The 21,089-nt window shown below is 36.3% G+C and overlaps 1 protein-coding gene across 2 annotated transcripts in view; it reads left to right on the forward strand.

The window, feature by feature from the left end:
* FBXL4 (F-box and leucine rich repeat protein 4) overlaps window positions 1-20,466 on the forward strand; it is a 65,570-nt gene extending 45,104 nt beyond the window's left edge. For both annotated transcript variants that reach the window (XM_057739680.1, XM_057739681.1), the window contains exons 6-8: window positions 11,418-11,489; window positions 15,029-15,341; window positions 19,922-20,466. In XM_057739680.1, the coding sequence (XP_057595663.1) occupies window positions 11,418-11,489; window positions 15,029-15,341; window positions 19,922-20,085 (549 nt within the window). In that variant the 3' untranslated portion in view covers window positions 20,086-20,466. The remainder of the gene's footprint in view (window positions 1-11,417; window positions 11,490-15,028; window positions 15,342-19,921) is intronic.
* Window positions 20,467-21,089: the final 623 nt, after the last annotated feature.

Consider the following 21,089-nt stretch of genomic DNA (forward strand, 5'->3'; position numbering starts at 1 on the left):
GCAAGATAATGCCTCATTTTTAAATTTGCTAATTAAATTTAACTTTAAGAAGAAATGTAGCATAGTTCGTTAATAAGTGAACCTTTGGAAAGAAAAGTCGGGTAAAAATCGAGATGATGTGAACTTGTTAGGCATCTTCCATCTGTGATGATTTGTAAAAATATGCCCCATGTAAAGCTTTTGAAATGTTATAAATTAACATGATCTAAGTGTCAGGGAATCATTACGTGGTCCACAGTTTTCTTCGATTTACCCCCAAGAAACTGGTAGAATATGACTACATATTTTTTAAAAAGTATGTTTTGTAGGGATTGAAAAGATTTCATATCTCAAGAGTGGAGACCTATACATATGTATCCAAGTCTAAATAGCATCAGCTCAGCCTCCCTCATTACTTAAACATAGATGTGAAATCACTGTATGATTGCATTAAGTAAAATTTGGTTTGTACCATACGTTACTACCTATTCGAGTTTGTTTTTATTAGTCCATCTGCTAAAATACCATAAAATCATTTATAAATTTATCCTACACAATTTTCCTGGAATTTAATACATAGAAAAAATTATGAAATTGACTTTCATTGATCTACAGTTGACTTACAATAAAATAAAAAATAGTGTCATCGTAGTGATATAAATGGCAAAATTCAAAACTGAGAAAAACCTACCCAGGCAGTGTTTACTTTTACAGCTTCCCAGCTCTCTCTGCCTATCCTTTATTCACTTCTGTTATCTTGTCGTTCCTGGGATCTGCATCAGACTCTCCCACGGGCACCAAGTAACTCAGAGGAATAAAGGGAAAAGACCACACAATCCACTGGTCTCTTTTAAAACAAACAGAAGCCACAGCACTGGTATTCATATCAGTTTGTGAGCACCTCCCTTGTCACTTAAGCAAAGCATTATGTCACCTCCTTTTCCCTTCCACATGTGCACTGTTTCAGTCCTGCACTCAACCACATTGGTGGGTGAGAAAAAACAGAGTGAGACGACAAGATTTAGGGGATTGGCTTCTCTCTAAACCTTCCACATAATCTTTGGCAGTACATTCAGATGTTATAAACTGTTTGGAATAGCAGTTGATTTCAGATGCCTCTGATGGCTCTAAGGAAATATATGAGGAGAAAAAGAAGATAGGAATTTGAACTTCCTGGGAGAAGTTAGCGTTTTTTTTTTCCCCAAAGGAATACAAATTATCCAGTGCCACCTTTACCCTTGTTTTTCTAAACTCTATATAATTCTAAAATAAGCAAAAATTAGTATATAAAATATTGACTCTATTATAGCATATTATCTTCGGAGAGGTCAGATTTATGATGTAATAGAGTTACATTTTATGTGCCTACATATAATTTACATTAATAAATGTAATACATTTATGCCATTTTATAAAATTTAAGCAAATCTGTGTACATAGTGAATATAGCTTTAGAGGATATTGGAGACCTGGATTTTAGTACCAAAGTTTGGGAAAACTTACTGAATACATTCTGTTTGCTGTCCTAGACATTTTGCGTATTATTTAATCCTTTACACTAGTCCAGTGAGAGTAGGTGTTACTTTTAAATCTTACAGATGATGAAACAAAGATCCCAACAGATTAGTAAGTTTCCCAGTGGCACAGAGCAATAAGTTAGAGTCAGGATTTGAACCCAGATTTGGGGGCCTCAGTGTTATAGTGAAAATTATAAGATACATAAGAGCATAGAATATAGTAGTTATTCTAATAGCATGCCTGCCTCTACCTAAAATAGAGCTTTTTTCTTTGTACTTAGTCCTTTTCTAATCTGTAATTGGTAAGGAAATATAACATTGTAAATAAGATACATGATATTTTGATCCAGTGTAAAATGCAAACTATTGTTATATTCTGTAAACATTTTCTAGTCTAAAATATCTACTATAGGCAAAACTTTTTTTTTTTATTATGAACAGACTTAGTTTGAAGTCTTAGTTCTGAATTTATAACAACAGTTATTCAAATTACACTTAGAAACATTTAAGTAATAGTTTTTAGAATCAATACATGATGAACTACCTCAAGCAAATGGTTTATATATATAGGCCAACTCTCAATATTTTACCATAGTGGGGAGCAGCATTGGTACATACAGTCCCCCAAATATTTTTGCATGTAAAGTGATGCGTGGTTGATGTCTAGGTAGTGTGTTCTTAAGTGGTTAGTTATAGCCAGGCATGTTGCAGGTCTGGTTACTCAGTAAGAATGAGAATACGGGGGAATGAAACTATAGTAGGGTGAGAATTGCCTTGTATGCTGCTGGGTAGATCCTGGTATGCTGATGTGGCACCTCCCTGAGCCAGTGCTGAAACAGACAGTGGGCCCAGGGCACCGGGCTTCTCTCTGTCTGACAGATTTTTACCAACAAGCCCTGCTGCACTGCCCACTGAGCCTCATTGTAACCTTGTCAGAAACTGGGGTTGTATCTTAGTGCTGCTTGATTGCTGCTTCGATAGTCAACTAAAATGAGAGCAACCTTATAACAAGCCCCAAGTGTCACTGTCACCAGTTTTTGATCCCAGCCTTTTATGACCTGGTCCTAGCTCATTCTTCTCCCCAGCTCCACTGCTTTGGCTAATACCACAGTTAGTACCCTTCAGTGAGGGGAAGCAGCAGTAGGATCTTGTTCAGACTTTAGCTATGGTTAAAATCGCTTAGCAGCAGGGTCTGGGTGACTGATTCAGACATTATTTGATAATTTAAAAACTGGGACTATATTTGTTATTTGGTCTGTATCAGAGACCAACATCAAAAAACTCAGTCCTTCTCTTGGCTTTCCCACTTGAAAGATTTATGTGCTTAGGTAAGTCACTTATACTAAGCTAAAAGTTTATCTGTTAAAAGAAAAAACTTACCCTATCACATAGGCTATTGAGAAGACCAAGTTAGATCATACATGTAAACAACAACACACTTTATAAATTAGATGGATTTGTGTAAATATGAAAGTGTTAGTATAGGTTTACTCAGCATAGTCCTACACAATTATTCCTAACTTTGTGAAGTATTCTTACAAATCTTCCTAAATATGAATATCTTTTCCATCATGTGCTAAGAGAGACATAAGCCAAATTACTGCTTTCACACTTATGATCTGTTTCTGGTAAAAGGAGTGTTCATTCTTAACTTATAAACTCTCTAATGGAAGGGACCGTGTTTGACTGTTTACAACTAGTACGTAGAACAATGTCTGGTATTCACTATAGTGAATATATCTAGTAGATATTCAGTAAACTTGTGTTGAATGAATGAGCGATAACTGTTGCTTGTCAATTCATTTTTTCTTTATTTAATAAGTTAGTAAGCATAAGGTAAGTTTGTCTTTCTACCAATAACCACATCAACTAAGCAGATGGATGGGTGTATCTACAATTTGGAAAACTTGTAAGAAAATATTTGACCTGTATTTGTCCAAAATTTTTAGCTCTAAAAGATAGTGAAATATAGTTCTATTTGTTTTGTTAGTTTATTTCATGAGATCTTTTTCTTTCTTTAGATATGTTTAGGATTGTGATGAAAAATTGCTTCATCAGAGTTAGCAAATGTCTTCCTATAACATCAACCAAAAAAAGAAAATCATTAAATTGCCTCTTTTCAGAGTTAGGGGTATACACTGGTTGAATTTCAGTAGATGCGGAGCAGTAAATATATGCCTGATGAAAAACAAGATAGTACCAGGTGATAGAGAGACAGAAATGACCCTCAAGCTGAAATTTAGACCCTGTTTATTGTGTGATCCCAGCATAACTAGTGAAATGAGTGCTTAAATGCAGTAATTTTCTTTTTACTGAATTTGGTAGATCTTTTAGAATTGTGTAGGCAAGACTTTAGGTAAAAGATGGGAACTTAGAACAAACAGGAAAGAGACTAGTTGTATTTAGTTTCTTCTACCATTTGCGACAAGAAAGTAATTATAGTAGAGTGAGATATATAATGATTGGAAAGACTTTAAGTCCCTTTAGTCCTTTTCATCTCTGTTCACAAAGATTCTTATTATTTATGATAAACATTAATTGCAAGTACTCTTTAGCCATACATGATGATGAATTTTCATGAGAGGAGGGCTGTAGATATTTAACTCATTAAATAGATTTTTAAATACTTAAAAGAAAAAAACTTTTATTTTGAAATAATTTTAGACTTAAGAAAAGTTGCATAAAAAGTAGATTGCTATATGCATATTTTTTTCCTGAATCATTTGAAAGTAAGAAGATATAATTCTCCTTTACCACTAAAGGGACATATATCTGCAACCTATTCTTAAATACTTGTGCCATTTAAATATAATTTAAATACTAAATTATATCTCCCCAAAATTCATGTGTTGAAGTCCTAACCCCCAGTACTGCATAATATGACTATATTAGGAGATAGGGTCTTTAAAGAGGTAATTAAGTTAAATAAGGTCATTAGGGTGGGGCCTAATCCAATATGAGTGATGTCTTTATAAGAAAAGGATATTAGGACACAGACACACACAGAGGGAAGACCATATGAAAACACTGGAAGGAGGTGGCCAGTTTCAAGCCAAGAGAAGAGGCGCCTTAGAAGAAATTAAGCCTGCTGACACCTTGATCTCAGACTTCTAGCCTCCAGAATTGTGAAAAAATTAGTTTCTATTTTTTAAGCTGCCTAGTTGATGGTACTTTGTCATGGCAGTTCTAGCAAACTAATACAACTTACAAAGGATTGCATAAGGGTAACTTTTTAACATATTGCATAAAAAGTGACTTCAAGAGAAGCCCTTCACATTGTCTAAAACAATTTGGATTAGTGTTAGGAGTTTGAGCTTGTTTACCTTTTCTTTGTTTGGGAAAAAATATCTGAAGGTGGGGTTGAGATGGGGCATGATAGGTAGCTCAGTAAGAATGTCATTCTGTTGCTTAGCAGCAGACAAGAAAACCAAGAGTGTTTTTTTAAAAGTTGGAGTTGTAAATGGAACACCTGCATCCAGTTTTGATTGCCTCACTTCAAGAATGATAGAGCATAAATTGAAAGAATGTGAAGAAGTGGAAAAAGCTGATTATAGGTATTGTAGGGGACTAGTATATGACAGTAATCCGTAAGTGCGGTTCAGCAACTGTTTACTTGGCCTACTAGGCTGGGATGACAGTTTCAAGGACCCCACTGCCTTTATCTTCATGAACTAGAAGACAAACAAAAGTCGTTGATCTTTACTTCTGTTGGATATCAGCACTCTCCTCCTATTTTCTTTTTTCTGTGCCATTTTATTCAGCAGAGTGAATATATAAGTAAAAATGCATACCACCCTGTGTTGATGAAAGCACCTGGGCTTTCCAACAAAAGATAGATAAACTGTCTTTTGCAAACAGTATGATTTGATTTAGTGCCATGAATTTACTTTCTGACACATAGATAATGGTGTTCTCTGACTGTGTTCTTATTTGATTTAGGGAACACATTCATGTATATTGGTAAGTAGAAGCAGGGATGGTCTTTCTTTTAGTAGAGCCAGTGCCGTTAATAGACTCAAGGGAAGGAGTGGCCTCTCACCAGAGCCAGTGCTGATTGCTAACTAAGATCAAGAGGAACAATTGAAATAGGAAGAACCTACTTTGGTCACCTAAATTCAGTAGTGCAGGCTGTCGCTAGCTGTCACCTAAAAAGCAGTCCATTTCAGACAGACTCATTTAGCTAGATAACATATAAAACAAAAGACATTAATAATTACTTTGTTCTTAAATAGTATCAAGCATTACGATTTTAATAACTTTTAATATATTCTAAAATGAACAAACTTAAAAATCTTTAATATATGTCTCCAGGCAAGAATATGTCTATACTTCTTTTTTATCCTGGGTGGCTTTATAGAAGTGCCAGTGGGAATGTGAGGCTTTTGGTGGGTTGAGTGTGTGTGACCTGCATGATGGGCAATGATTCAGTCACAGTTGAGAAGCCTCTTGGGGGTCAGACTCATTATCATCTACATTCATGACAGTAACTAGTATACAAGGTATAAGAAATCTACCCAGTAAGGACACATTTATTAGAGATAGCTGATGAACACATTCTCTCACTGTTGGCATGTCACAAGGGAAACCAAATTACAGTTATAAGACCTGTCTGGGACTTCCTAGGTGGGGCAGTGGTGGGGAGTCTGCCTGCCAATGCAGGGAACACGGGTTCGAGCCCTACCCTGGGAGGATTCCACATGCCACAGAGCAGTTGGGCCTGAGCACCACAGCTATTGAGCCTGTGCTCTGGAGCCCGTGAGCCACAGCTATTGAGCCCATGTGCCGCAACTATTGAAGTGCATGCACCTAGAGCCCGTGCTCCAAAAACAGGAGAAGCCACTACAATGAGGAGCCTGCGCACCACAATGAAGAGTAGCCCCCGCTCGCAGCAACTAGAAAAAGCCCGTGTTCAGCAACGAAGACCCAAAGCGGCCATTTAATAAATAAATAAATAAAGAGAGACCTCTCTGGGGAGTTTAGAATAACTGTGAGCATTAGTTATGTGACTTAAATGCTTCAAGGCATCAGCACAAAACAGATATCTTCCTCTTAACAGGAAGGAAGGACATGCTTTTTGGAAGAAGATAACGTCTTTGGATCAGTGCGTCCTCTTCAGCTGAGCATCGTTTAGATGAACAGTGTCAAGAAGTGTGTGTTTTAGACTCCTCTTCTATGCGCTCTTGACAGTCCAGTCCTTACCCCTCTGATCAAAAGATTCTTTTATATAGGCAGTATGTTTCCAGTCCTGTCCAGCCGGTGTGCAAACTGCCATGACTTTGACTGCATATCTCTGCCATCATCCATCATGCGTTGATACGTAAATTCATGTCTAGTCATCTGTGAGCAAAGATGTATTCAACTATGTTATTATAGGAGCGGTCCACTACAGTGGAAAAATAGGCTCTGAAATGAGACGACAGGGCAACGCACACGTGTGTGATTTAGTCCTAGGTTTTGTTCTTTCACACACGTGGGTTTTTGGAATTTAACACATTATTTGAACCTTCTACTAAAATTTCTGAGTCTGTGGTCTAGGGTAGGTCTACAGTTAGGTTTAGAGAACTTTCCTTTTTTTCCTCAAAGGCATTTATAAGAGCTTTATTAATTTATGTCATTTATCATCTTGAACATTCTCTTTTTAGAGAATAATCAGAACTCTAACTTTTCCACCACAATGCTGATCTTCAGGTTTAACCTGTAAAAGACAACATTATTTTCAAGTTGTGATTATGTGTCAGTATATAAACTGTACCATATTGTATATTTAACTGTATAAAAGTGAACAATTTGGTTTATAGCAAATATCTATAAAGTAATTGAAGTTAAATATTCTAAATATAGTCAGTTTCAAGTACTTTAAATAGGTCTTAAAATACTTCAACTTTTTTTCTATATTTCCTTTCCCCAAATTTATTGAGATTGGAACACTGGGGCAAAAAAAAATTTAAATTAGAGAAAGAAATTCATACATGTATGTGGATGGATCTTAAATTCCAATAGTTGAGTGATTGTGTTCTTAGGATTTCTTTGATGGTATTTCTTACATAAATGTATAAACTTTAATTTAGTGACTATACTTTTATAAAATCCCATCTCATTACTTTTAGTTATTGCTGTGATGTGTTTGAATTATATCATCAGTGAAAGTATGCTTGTGATCAGGTGGTGTTCACTAGTCTCTGTATTTTAGCTGGTGTGTGTCTGTGATATATAAACTTATCTGTTTCTTTAATATGCTTTCTAGGAATCATGTTTTAGAGTAGAAAATACTCTAAAATACTTGGAACCCCACCTTCTTATATTAAGAGTGTTGTAAGTGGGGTTGTATTCTTTATTAAAGATAAGCAAGAATTAACTTTTAACTGCAAAAAACTTTTAATTACAAGAATTATTAATTAGTTATAATTATAAACCTGTATTAATGTAAAATAGTGAACACAGTATTGCATATGTGGTTTATGTAAAGTCTTATTATATTATAAAATGTACATGGTATGCATACTTATAACTACTAAAATATATATGTAAGTATAATAAATATCAGTTATTGAGTATTTTTGCTTAGCACTTTAGAAGTCTGGAAGATAGGAGATTTTGAACTTTATGTGTAGCATCTCTTAAAAAACTGTCAATGAAAGTTTGAATTCCTGCCTTCTTTTACCTCAATAAATTTCCTTGTAATAAGTAGAGGCAATAATAATTCTCTATAACTTATAATTATCCATTGGATTTTGAAGCTGCTGAACAGGGTTAGTAGGTAGATTTTTAGTAGAATGCAAAAGGATTCTTTCTTTATGAACATACATCCTACTACCAGGTGCCAGCGTTCACCTAGAGTATGTTTTGAAAATCCTGTAGAAGAAATTAACATGGAGCCAGTCACTTCTTAGTGATTCCCTTTCCACAGTGATTTAAATAAGGTTGGCCTTTGTTTAAAAATTGCAAACCCATTTGAGAATGAATCTGCTGCCTTGCATTATCAAAGCTGCTAACTAGTTAAATTGTATTTTAATTTTATAGAGCTACTCTTGTGTTTATATTGAATTTTACAGGACTAACCAGCAGAATTTGTCAATTTGGGGACCTAAAAGATATCTTAAGTCTTTTAATTGAGAGGTTCATAAAATTGTTCAGTTTTTATTTCTGAATACCTTTTTTGTAGTACACTTAATATAGTTTTAATCCATCTATTTGTGTGCTCTAGAAGTGTAAAAGTGATGCAAGTGCTTATTAGGGTAGAATTGTTTTCTTAAGTTGCCGGTGGGCAAACTCTTTCTGTTAAAGGCTTGATAGTAAATATTTTAGGCTTTGCAGGCCATTATTCTCTGTCATAACTACTCAGCCCTGCTGCTGTAGTGTGAAAACAGCTATAAACAATGCATAAATGAATGGGTGTGTCTTGTTCCAATAAAACTTTATTTACAAAAACAGCCAATGAGCTGAATTTGACCCGCGAGCAGTATTTTGTCAACTGCTCTAAATCGTTGAATTTGTGGTCTCTCAAAAATCGGCTCATTTTACATCTGGAAGTGGAGAGGTAGTGTCTCCTTTTTGCTTTAGCATCAATAGTAATACTTTAATTCTGAACACTAATAGCATAGAGAAAGAAAATGCTAAAGCTATTCTAAGAGGAAATTGGCTAACTGGATTTGGAGAGATTGCGGGCTGATCTGTAGATGTGTGCTCTATGCCTGGGCACCCCCACAGTCTCTTGCTTATCATGAGCTCTGCTGGACAAAAGTCAGCAAACTGTTAACTTGTACCTGCTCACCTCAGTGCTAGCAGTCAACCCTTTTATTTATCTCTATTTGACTCCTTGTTACATTCCTCACAGCATCTCTTCCAAGGTCATTCTTCTCCCCCCATAGCTTGGTCTCAGCGTTTGATCTCACATCTATTTAGCAAAGATGTGTTATATCATTCAATATGAATCTCTTCTGTGTTAGTTCCTTTTTTAAGGTAGGAATGAAAAATGATAATTCTCCTATTAAATGAATGTTTAATTCTTAATCAATATGGAGACTGAAAATATTTGCCTGAATAAGTATAACAGGTCATGGATTCCTCTTCTACAACTTGAAATTCTTCCAGAATGCATCTACCCTTACACAGATGTTTTCTAGATATATAATTATGAGAATATTAATTCAAAAGTGATCCATAATATATAGTAAAATTATGTAATTTTCAAGCATGTTTTTAAACCCTGAGTCATGAGAAAGGTCACTTCTGAGAAAATGTGTGAATGGATGGAAGGATACACAAGTAGAGGAGATAAGGAAAGAGGGAAATATGTTAAGATTTGGCAAATCTGAATTGTGACTACATGGGTATTCATTGTCTTGGATGCTATACTTAAGAACTAGAAGAACCTCTGCATATTTGAGGTTCTTCATTGTAAGCAATTTAAAAGTAAATGACCAAACAATTTCCATGAATCATGAATGAGGGGTGTGTATATGTCTTTTTTTTTAGTTTAAAATTTCTTATCCACAAAAATATATGGAATCCTCTGTAAAAATTCTCTAATATATTCTGGATCTTGCTCTGGGAAAATCTTATCAAACAACCTTGCCATAAGATGTAGTACTTTACTAAAAACAAACCTAATGTCATTTTCCCATCAGTAAGTTAAAATAGCTAAGTAGTATGGAGAATCTGAAAATTAACTTATCTTCATACACCTCTTCTGATGTCAACATTCTGAGAGCTACATTTCATTGTCTTGTTTTTGTTATAAGTTGTGTTGAAACTTAAGCATAGAATCAATATAAACATTTTTTTTTGCTTAAATTAAAAAAATGCACAACAGTGAAACAATTAGTCTTGTCTAGTACCAATCTAGGGCCTATTATAACTATTATTATTTTATTTTTTCCTAAGTTTATTTTAAATGAAATACTTCGGTACTTTGTTTTCTCAATAAGAATCAATAAATGTTTTGTGTTGTCATTGGCACATTCTTCAATTCCTCCCCAATTGATAGTTTTTTAATTTCTGAACGCTTGGAATAGATTAAACAGAGGATGTATAATATCATCTTAATTTTGTTAGATATGATTTATTTAGTTCAGATGTTTAGAAAGTTTGCCACATGTTTGAGTAGTATTTTTTTTAATTTATTTAAAAAACCCAGAAATCCAGATGTTTTGCATTGCTTGTTTTTAAATTTTTTCATGGCAGGCATGTCATCAAGTGAAATTCTGACCGTTTAGAGCTCTTTCAGGAACCGTGATTATGGAGCAGTCCCACAGACCTTTGGGTTTCTTTAGTGGTGAGACCGTTTTCATTGCACAGGACGGATGGGCTGAAATGGCAGAAATATGACTAGAAAGTGCACGTTATATACGTTTCAGTCAGCATGTTGCTGATGACAGGTGCTCGATGGTTGTTGGGATCCTTGTCAACAAAGAGAATCCTTTGACATTAAAGTCACTGGCTCAACCCTGATTTGGGGTGGCTATTGGCAGTTCCATCAGGCTGCAGCTGATCAGTGAATGTCAGAGCTGCCGCTGTCCTACAGTGTCACCAACCCTCGGTGCTTTTTTTTTTTTTTTATTTTTGGAGGGAGGGATGGTTTAGCTTGTCTTGTTGTTCCATCTTCACCAGGCTTTCAAATTGCTTACCTTTGGGAAATGCACTGAGAGGTCATAGGGAATATAGGTGTCTTTAGGGCATGCAAAATCATATACAGAGTGACGACTTACGTGGAGATGAGTAATGATTACCTTGACTCAAAGCCAATCGATGGTGTGAACACCTGGGGACTCATTAAATGGCATTTGTGGTGTCTGTAACTGAGGTTTTGAACACTATTTCAGGAAAAGCAGTGACAGCCTTTAATGCCTAATTGACCTCTTCTCTTTGTTTCACTTTCTTTCCCTTTTCCTTATTTGCCTCTGTTGTGGTTCCTGATGGCAGCAAACAGCCCTGCTCAGCATTTTGAACTTCTGTTCAGAGCTTCACCACCTCAGTTTGGGTAGTTGTGTCATGGTAAGTATTTGAAAATTCTTTATACTCAATTGCTGCTTCTCTTTTTCTTCCCATGGGTGAATTTTATTCTGACTCATCCCTCCCCCACCCCCACCCACAGCTTTTCAGATTTATGGTTAACTACTGCACACCCCACTTTCAAAAGTTTTTCTTAAATCAGAGAGTTTGTCTTTGCAACATTGACATCATTTATCTGTGAGAACAAGGAAAGAAGTAGAGTGTGGTGTAAAGAGGGTGGTTCTACTTCAAGCTAGTTGTTATCTCAGACAAGTTATTTCCTTCTCTGGACTTCTTTGCAAAATAATATATCAATCATACCCAATGCCAGTATTTTGGTAAGTTTTTCACAAAGCTAATTTTAGTTTTTGAGTTCTGAGATTAGTTTCTGGAAATGCTGATGATAGTAGATAGGTTTATTTTGTTTGTTTTTGTGTTTGTTTTACTATCCTTACTGAGTAAGATAAAAAGATGGACACCAACCTATTTTGGAACTAATTTTTTTGAAATGTTACTGGTCTGTGAAATGCAAAAGCCTAGGGACTATTGAAATAAATAATCTTGAAAGTCCTTTCAGATTTGAAATGATAATTTATATGTCATTGAAAGAGTTCATGGGATGAATTAAATGTTTTTCAACTAAATTACATGGTTAATAAATAATACTGGCAGCAAGGGACAGTAGAACTCTTGGCGTTTGTGTGCACACGTGTGTACGCCTACATGTGAGCCCGTGTGCGAGTGTGCATGCGTGCACACTCACAGGAAATGCATCTCCCAGTATAACTGGCTGTGGAGCAATCCATTCCTCTTTACTTTCTCACCTTCCCCCCCAACACCCAAAGCAGATTCAGGAGATCCTAAACCATTCCAGTTTTGCATCCATTTATTAGGAAGACCTGAATAAGCAGGATGGTTGCAAGATCAGAGAAGTTTCTTAGGCCTTATTAAACCCCATGTATGGGCTCAGGCCCATCTCAGTCTCTGGAAACAATCTTGGGAGTCCATTAACTTGGCATTAGGTTTTCTGACTACTGGTCAACTTTTTACCTTAGTAAGCCATGTCTTGGGCTTCTGTTGGGTCCTTCTAGTGGCTCCTGTAGATGGGCTCAGTGACACTTTCTGTGACAACATACCAACCAGTTACTGTCACTTGGATCTTTGCTTATTGTTAGCCTGCCTTCTTTAGATTGGTAAGGACCCTGTTTTAGCTTTGGCTAGAGGTACCTTATTTTGCTGGTTAATTACCTCCCCATAAACTAGAGCAGCATTCTCTATAAAAGCAGGCCTCTAATCACAGACACTTTAGAGTTGGAATTCTGTATGTTTATAGTTGGAATTTGGTATAGTCGAAGTCAGCCTTTTCCAAAATAGTCCTAAAATAGGTATTTAATTTAAAAAGTTGTGTATTGTGGGGGAAAAGTAGGGGGAATCGGAATTCTGGGTCTAAATTAGGAAATGATGCTCCTATATCCTCCTCCTGGAGTTTTCAATGGTATGTCCTACAATAAAGAAACAGTTTGCCATTGCTTAAACCAGTGTTTTCCAACTTTACGTGACTACTGAACCTGTTTTTTTATATTACATCTATTATTATGTAATACAGTATGGGAAATGCTACTTTAGATAAATAGGCTATTTTCAAATTAAAGTATATGTTACCAGTATTGTTACAATTGATATTTATTTGCCAGGAAGTGAAGTTTTAAGGACTTGACATTCAAAAAGTTCAGAAATACTGCTAATATTTCTGATACTGCTGCTGACATGATGATTGAAACATTTCGTGCTTGTCACAGAAATGCTGTTCTTACTTCATAGCAGGTCTGGGTTCATCAGGACATTAACACAGACAGCTCTTGGTTGATACTTTAATACCATGTTTATTTCAGTTTTTCCTGTCAGTTGACTAAAAGGCAGGATGATTCATTTGCTATTTTATTTCTGACTGTCAAAATAATAGCAATTAGAATCATGGATTTTGGAAAGGTTTTAAATTGCTTCTTCCTAAGGAAGCTAATTGGCTGCACTAGTGATCAAAACTAGTTTTGTGTTGTTTGGGTCCACTCACTTAAGAAGGCAGTTATATTTCCCCAAATCGATTTCTCGTGGTCTTCTGCATGATTGTACCATACACAGTTCCTGAAGAACCTTAGAAATCATCACCACTGTATCTAATCTATCAGCTCTTTGGTTCTGACTCAAAATACAGCCCCCAGTCTGTCCACTTCTCCAGTTCCACTGCTTAACCTTAATCCAAGCCCCAACATCTTTCCTCTACGCTAGTGTAGGCCTCTTCACTGGGCTTCCTCCTCTATTCGTACCCACCTTAGACCATCCTCCAAACAGAAGCCAGAGGGGTCTTTGTTTTAATGTGAATCATATTTGTTTCATACCCTCCATTGATCTCCTTAGTATTTAAAATAAAAATTCAAAGCCCTTCTCGGCCTGATGGTCTGGCCCCTGCGAAGCTCTCTGACTTCACAGCCTGCCCTCTCCTCCACTCCCCTTGGGCCGTGTGCCCATCATATTTCTGTTCCTTGAACGAGCCAGACTGATTCCTGGAGATCCCAGCAGCCATCACTCCCTCCCTCAACCCCTGCCACTCTGATCACTCTCACATCATGCTGTTTTATTATTTTACTTATCACTCTCTGAATTTATTTTGCTCATTTATTTGCCTATATGTCTTTCCAGGAAGTATGAACAGTCTTTTTTTTTTTTTTTTTTTTTTTGATTCACTGTTGTTCCTAGTATCTGGAGTGGTGCTGGCATACCGTAGATGAAAATATGAATAAACAAATGAACAAAAGGAAGTAATCATTGGAAATGTTTTTGCTGTTTTGTTTCCTTTTGACTTCTGGTGATAATGCTGATACCTGATTACAACAAAATCAAATGAAATTCTTAAAAGAATCTGTTTAAAGAAACATCATTAAAACATTCAAAGCCTATGAACTGAAATGTTTAATTCTTGATTAGTAGAAGCTTATCCCATGATCCAATCATTGGATACCTCCAATAACTGACAACAGCTAACTTATCACAATCTATATTATTTTCAGTTTGCATTTTCAGTCCCCAAATGCCTCACTTAACCCGAAACTAGTATCCTTATTAATACTATCAGCATATTCACTTACTATTTCAGAGCCTAGCAAAGTGCATACCTTTGTCAGGGAAATCTTACGTACCTATCAAAGTAGCGACAGCACGGTCCAAACGGGAGGCATACGAGGACAATACTTGATCCTCAGATTCTTCAAGAGGGACTGAGGATTTCAGGCCGCTTTGGGATTTAATTCATTAACGTCCTCTGTCTGGAATTCTGTTACATGGATCTTTAAGTAAGTGATTACTCTTGCTGTTTTATGAAACAGTGGCAGGTCTGCAGGATGAGTGGGCAGATCTCTGTTAACAACAATGTGGGTAGGTTTACATGGTAGCAAACAACAGGAGATGATTAAGAATGCTTTAACATGCTCAAACAGTCTGTATTTCTGAGCATAACATGGGAGAGATTGAAATTATTTGACTTCCAGATTGAAGACTACGATGTGATAGCTAGCATGATAGGAGCCAAGTGTAAAAAACTCCGGACTCTGGATCTGTGGAGGTGTAAGAACATTACTGAGAACGGGATAGCGGAGCTGGCTTCTGGGTGTCCGCTGCTGGAGGAACTTGACCTCGGCTGGTGCCCTACTCTGCAGAGCAGCACCGGGTGCTTCGCCAAACTGGCACGCCAGCTTCCAAACTTGCAGAAACTCTTTCTAACAGCTAACAGGTCTGTGTGTGACACAGACATCGAAGAACTAGCGTGTAATTGTACCAGATTACGCCAATTGGACATATTAGGTAAGGAAAGAATCTGTAAATTTCTTTTAAAGCCTTGACATAAAAAGCTAACCTCAGACTTTTTATAAAGAAAAAGAAAAATTCTTGGATACAATAAAAATGTCCTGATAATTATAACTGTACTTAAGTAAAAGAGTGAGGGCAATAACAGAATTTTGTAGTTGAACTTTTCAGAAAGCTCTAAATAACCATTAATTCTTGGGCTAGTGAGAAGAGTGAGAATTTGTATGAGCTGTGTTCTCCATTTTTATTGACAGATAAGAAATTAATCCATTTCTATAATGAATTCAAGACATACACACACATACACACACGGCTTCTTGATGTTAAATTCTTGATTAACGAATATTGTGAATTCTCCATCCCTGATGATTCTAGTTTTTAGGAATAGTTCTCCCCTAAAGCAGGGCTACTGAACATCCTTCCCAGTCCTGGGATTCCTTGTGTCTTTATTGCAATTTACAGCCAGAAACCCTGTGATATTTTGTTACTTCTGCCCTTGGCCAGAAATGCTAGCAGTGCCATGGTTATAATTGTCCACACAGATGGGAACCCAAGTAGCACTTGCACTGTATTTCTGGTAACCTATTAATACTAATAGATTAGTCCTTGAAATGCTAATTATATCCTTTCCTATTTACTCAACATTTAACCAAAAGGAAGCCTGAAGATTTTCAACACTTGTGTTTGTGGTTTCAGTTAAAATCTCTCCACAGCCCAGGCTTATGGTACGTTTGTAGATGTTGCTTACATAGTTGCATGTTACTTATTCAAGTTACTTCTAGGCAGAAATTCTTGCTTAAAAATTTAGGAAGGGAAAATTAGGTGTCTGGGATTAACAGATACAAACTGCTATATATAAAATAGATAAGCAACAAGGATATATATGTGTGTACTGGAATTATATTCAATATCTTTTATTATCCTATAATTGAAAAATAATCTGCTATACTTACTGAATCACTATGCCATACACCTGAAACTAACACAATATCATAAATCAACTATACTTAAATAAAAATAAATAAATTTTAAAAAATCAATGAAAACAGTTGACTGAAAAAAAAAACCTTAGGGAGAAATCCTTGCCTCTTATATGCTCACTTTGGGCTAGATACTTCATCTGTGTTATATTCTCCTTCATCGTCATCGCTCAGGAAGCTGGGTATCATTGTTTTTCATAGATGAGGGTACTGGAACCAGCAGTTAATATGTGGCAGAGCAGGGGTTCAAGTACAAGGGTTTTGTCCCCACAGTCAGTACTGTCTTCTCAACACACCACATCCACTTACCTCGCTTGTTTCTTTTCCTGCCTATCTGCCTTCCCCCTTGAATTAGCCTAGACATTTTTTAATCGGATAAATATTTTGAAACATTCAAGAAAAAGTCATGAATTCACAAGGACAGTGAGGAGAGGCAGCCAAGGGCTTTTTAAAATGATCTCGAACTGCATCAAGGCTTCACTTCAGAGGAGGGTGCCACTGTTGTTTAAAATCTATTTTTACAATTCCCACTCCAAGAAATCCTCAGATAAACCCAGAAAGCATGCACTAGAGATGGAGAGTAGCCAGCCTCTGAAAGAGGTGCTAACCAAAGAAGTCGGTAACACTGATCCCAAAACAAAAGCGCACTTGTGATGAACAGTAGGTTCAGTTGTCAGGTGACCTAAGTTTGGCCTGTAAATGTATGAATTACTTGACAGGGACATAAAAATGGGTAGAAAGTATAATGACTTCCTTTGAATACATTTGTGACTTTCATGAGCATAAGAGGAAGGGAGCATCATTATTTATTATGTCAAATATAATTATCAGTGTGGAAGATGAACATCATGCAAATATATTGGAACATCTTATTTCAAATATAAAGAGCACAGTAAAAAGTGATATCACTAGTAATCAATAATTAACATTGTTAACAACAGTGCGACTATACGCTTTGTACTCTTCTAAGCATACATTCTTAGCCACAGAGCAGAAAATGGGCAGAAACAGGTTAAGTGGTTTGCCCAGGGCTCATGGCTAGTAAGGAATCTGGACTCGAACCAGAGTCTATGCTTCTAATCACTGTGCTACATTTTCTTTATTTTTATCGTTGTTTTTTGGTTTCCTTTCACTGTTTAGTGTTATAATCCTTATTTTTTTAAAAAAAGATTCTTAGTTAAACCACACTGATATTTGTCATTTTGTGATTAGCACATATGAATGTTAAGTGGCATATCTTCTTCATACTAAATGTGCTTATCGATCAGTACAGAGCTGAGTAAGATACAGTCCCTGTCTTCAGAGAGTTGATAACCTAGCAAGAAGGAATAAAACAAGCATATAAATAACTGTAATGCAATCCACTTTGATGGGGCTCAAAGAAAAGACAATATGTGTATGTGTGTATGTATATATATATTATATATATATATGATCAGAGAAATAAGGAAAAGCTTAATTAAAAAGGCTAGTAGGTATTTGAAAGATATCCTTAAAAAGTGAGCAGGACATTGGGGGAGGAGGGCATTTGAGGCACAAAGAATAGCATGAAACAAAAGCAAAGGAGTTAAAAGCACAGACTATCTTTAGAGTATAGGCAATCTAATTTGATCTAGAATGTTGGAATAATGGAGGGTATCATGGAGCATTTTGAACACCAGGATGAAGAGTCTGCACAAAGTTAAACAAAGAAGAGCTTTTACTGAGTTTTAATTAGGGCTATGAGTGATATATTTGGAGCTGTGTTTTAGGAATACTTACCTGGAAATGAGTAGTAGGTGAGTTGGAGAAGGAAGAGATCAAAATCAGAGAGATTAGCTGCAATAATCCATCTAAGGAGGGCCTACCCCAGGGTAATGGCATGGGAGCTTAACCACCATCCCTTCATTCTTTCATTCATTACACACTTATTGAGCATATACTATGTTTGGCATTGTTTTAAACACTGGAGATATTCAGTGCCCTGAAGGAGCAAGCTGACTGAAAACAGAATTGTGTCTTAAGTGGATAACAAAACAACAGCACAAAGTGCCCTGGGAGCATAGGACAGGGGACCCTGGCCCAGTTAAGTGTTCAATCTCTGACTTCCTTCCCTGGCATTCTCCTAGGCTTTAGGAACTCCTAATTTATCAGGAAATTCAGATTCTAATGACCGAGCTTGGAAAATAGAAAAAAGTCACAGGCCTAGGTGAAAAACTCCACAAAGCCAAGTGGCTTAGGTGAGGTTCTCTGATCTTACATAACAGAAACCCCCTCAAGATAACTTAAGCATAAGAAAAAGTTATTATGAAGATAACTGGTGTCTGTCTTAGATCCCATGGGTAGAAGCTGGGCATGGCCAGACCTCAGGAGGGACTGGAAAACCATCAAAAGGCAAGGAAGCTTTTCCTCTTTTTCTTTCCTTGTCCTGTCCTGCGTACTCAGGCCCCTGTCCTGACCCTCAGCCTCTGCTGCTGAACACTTACAGAGACATTTGTGTTTGCTTCTCCTTTTGGTTTTGTTTTGTTCTTGTCATGCTGGCCATCTCTGCTTCTCTGGGTACACATGGCTAAATATAGCAGCCCTGACCTGGTTTTCCATGTCTTTAGTTCAAGAGATCAAACGTGCACTGGAGGCTTTACTGAATCCCAATTCTAAATTCCGAGGAGAATCTGCATTGGTTTGTTGTGGGGCTGATTACAGCCAGGGTAGCAGTATAGTTACAGCTGCTGGTAGAAGTTTAGTTACTTCTCCCTTCCCATGGCAGGGAGGGGCTGAGAAAGGATTTCTCAGAGAAAAAGGCATAGACTACTGTTTCAGAAACTTTAATCCCCATCCCAGGTATGTGTATGTAATACGATTTGTGATGATTTTTTTTCTCCCTAGAAAAGCTATAGTTACAACAGATGACATTTTAGAGCCTAGTGATATTTGGTATTTATTGAGTGCCTGCCGTGCATCAGGTGCTTTACATAAGTTATATGATTTATATTCCATCTGAATACCCCAATCACTTCAAATTTAACATGGGCTAAATAGTGCTCCTCATTCATCATTTGTCTTCCAGTAATGCCATTTTTTACCTACCACTTACTGTAAAACTTATCGAATTGTGTTATAGTTATTTGCTTTCAACTCTCGTCAGTGAGTTCTTTAAGGCAGACTTGTGTCTTACTCATCTTTGTATCTCCAGTGCCTGAATCAGAAGTTTCTACAGGGTAGCTGCTTAGTAATTGCACTGCATGGAATTAGAGGTTGAATCACTGTAAGCATTGCTGCCTGATTTGACCCATGGGTTCAGGAAGAGATGTGCAAACAGTTTTGAACTGGGCTGAACAGAAATAGGAAGGTCTGGAGGAGCTGATTGGAAAGGGTAGGAGGTAGGAATGAAGATAGAACGGGTAGAGTATTGAGAAAATTCAGGTCCTAGATGCCAATTTGGCTGGGAAGTTTTATTTTTATTTAACAGAACTTTTTCAATATGAAGTCTTTTGTTTTCAGAAATGTTTTTAATTTTTAAGTCTATTTTAAGTGTATTTTAAATAATAAACAAAAGGGACTTTTTATCCGGATATTATATGAATGTTATATAATGTTTTGTTTGGTTTTTTTAAACAGGAACAAGAATGGTAAGTCCGGCATCCTTAAGAAAACTCCTGGAATCTTGTAAAGATCTTTCCTTACTTGATGTGTCCTTCTGTTCACAGATTGATAATAGAGCTGTGCTAGAACTCAATGTGAGCTTTCCAAAAGTGTTTATTAAAAAGAGCTTTACTCAGTGACTTCATATATGTCACATAATAAAAATTAATGTGCTTTTGTACGGTTTTGTTTTTTGCGGGTGGTTTTGTTTAGTTTTTATAATGGTGGGGTTGTCTTAATATCGCATTAAGACATTTGAGGATTTTAAAGAAAAATATGGAATTGTCCATTAAATCAGTGATGTAAACAAATGTTTTCACAAAATATTGTAAGCACTTTCCTTCAAGAATATGTGAGTGGCTCATATAATTTTTATCTTATGTTAATCAGTGATATTATGCTTTAGTCGATAACTACCTGTTTAATGAAAGAGTCATATGGAAACTTTTAACTTCTTTTGAAAGAAGCATTTTGAAAAATAAAATATCATGATATTTATGCAAAAATAAAATTAACTTTTCACACCTCCATGTAAGGATGCCTTATTAATAATAAACCTTGTGACCTGGCCAGTATTCAGTTTGGTACGTACAGAATTCACAGTTGGCTGGAGAAAGGATCTTATTTTTTACCTGCTAAGATGATTTTTTAAGTTGATATACTAATTCTTCAACTTGAAAGTTTTTAGTTTTTCCACTTTTCTTCTGATATACTTATCTATTTTCCTACAGGATAATAACAGTATAAAAATATGGGCATAATCAAGAACAAGAGGTAAACTGCTGAATGAAATAGCTTTCCTACTGTTCAGCAGATGCCTTAAAAATTTCCCAAAGGGAAAGGTTTAAGACTTCTGAGCTATATGTGGATTTTATTTATTTTTTCTGTGTCCCAGCACCTTAAATAATTAGAAATCAGCCATAGTGGAGAAAACAAAGCAAGCAAACATTGCTTTGTCAAATAGTGAATTGATTTAGTTCTGCTGCTAAGAAAGTAGAGAGAAAATATTTTGTGGAATGAAAAGGCAGGGCTGTTTCAAATAGCAAACTAATATTAAATGTATAGTGTAACAAAATTTATTTTCCCACACAAGGCAACATGTTAATTTCCAATAGCCGCACATCCTAGAGTGATCCTGTAGAAC

Source organism: Hippopotamus amphibius, chromosome 6 (assembly GCF_030028045.1).
Source record: "Hippopotamus amphibius kiboko isolate mHipAmp2 chromosome 6, mHipAmp2.hap2, whole genome shotgun sequence".
NCBI classification, from domain to species: Eukaryota; Metazoa; Chordata; class Mammalia; order Artiodactyla; family Hippopotamidae; genus Hippopotamus; species Hippopotamus amphibius.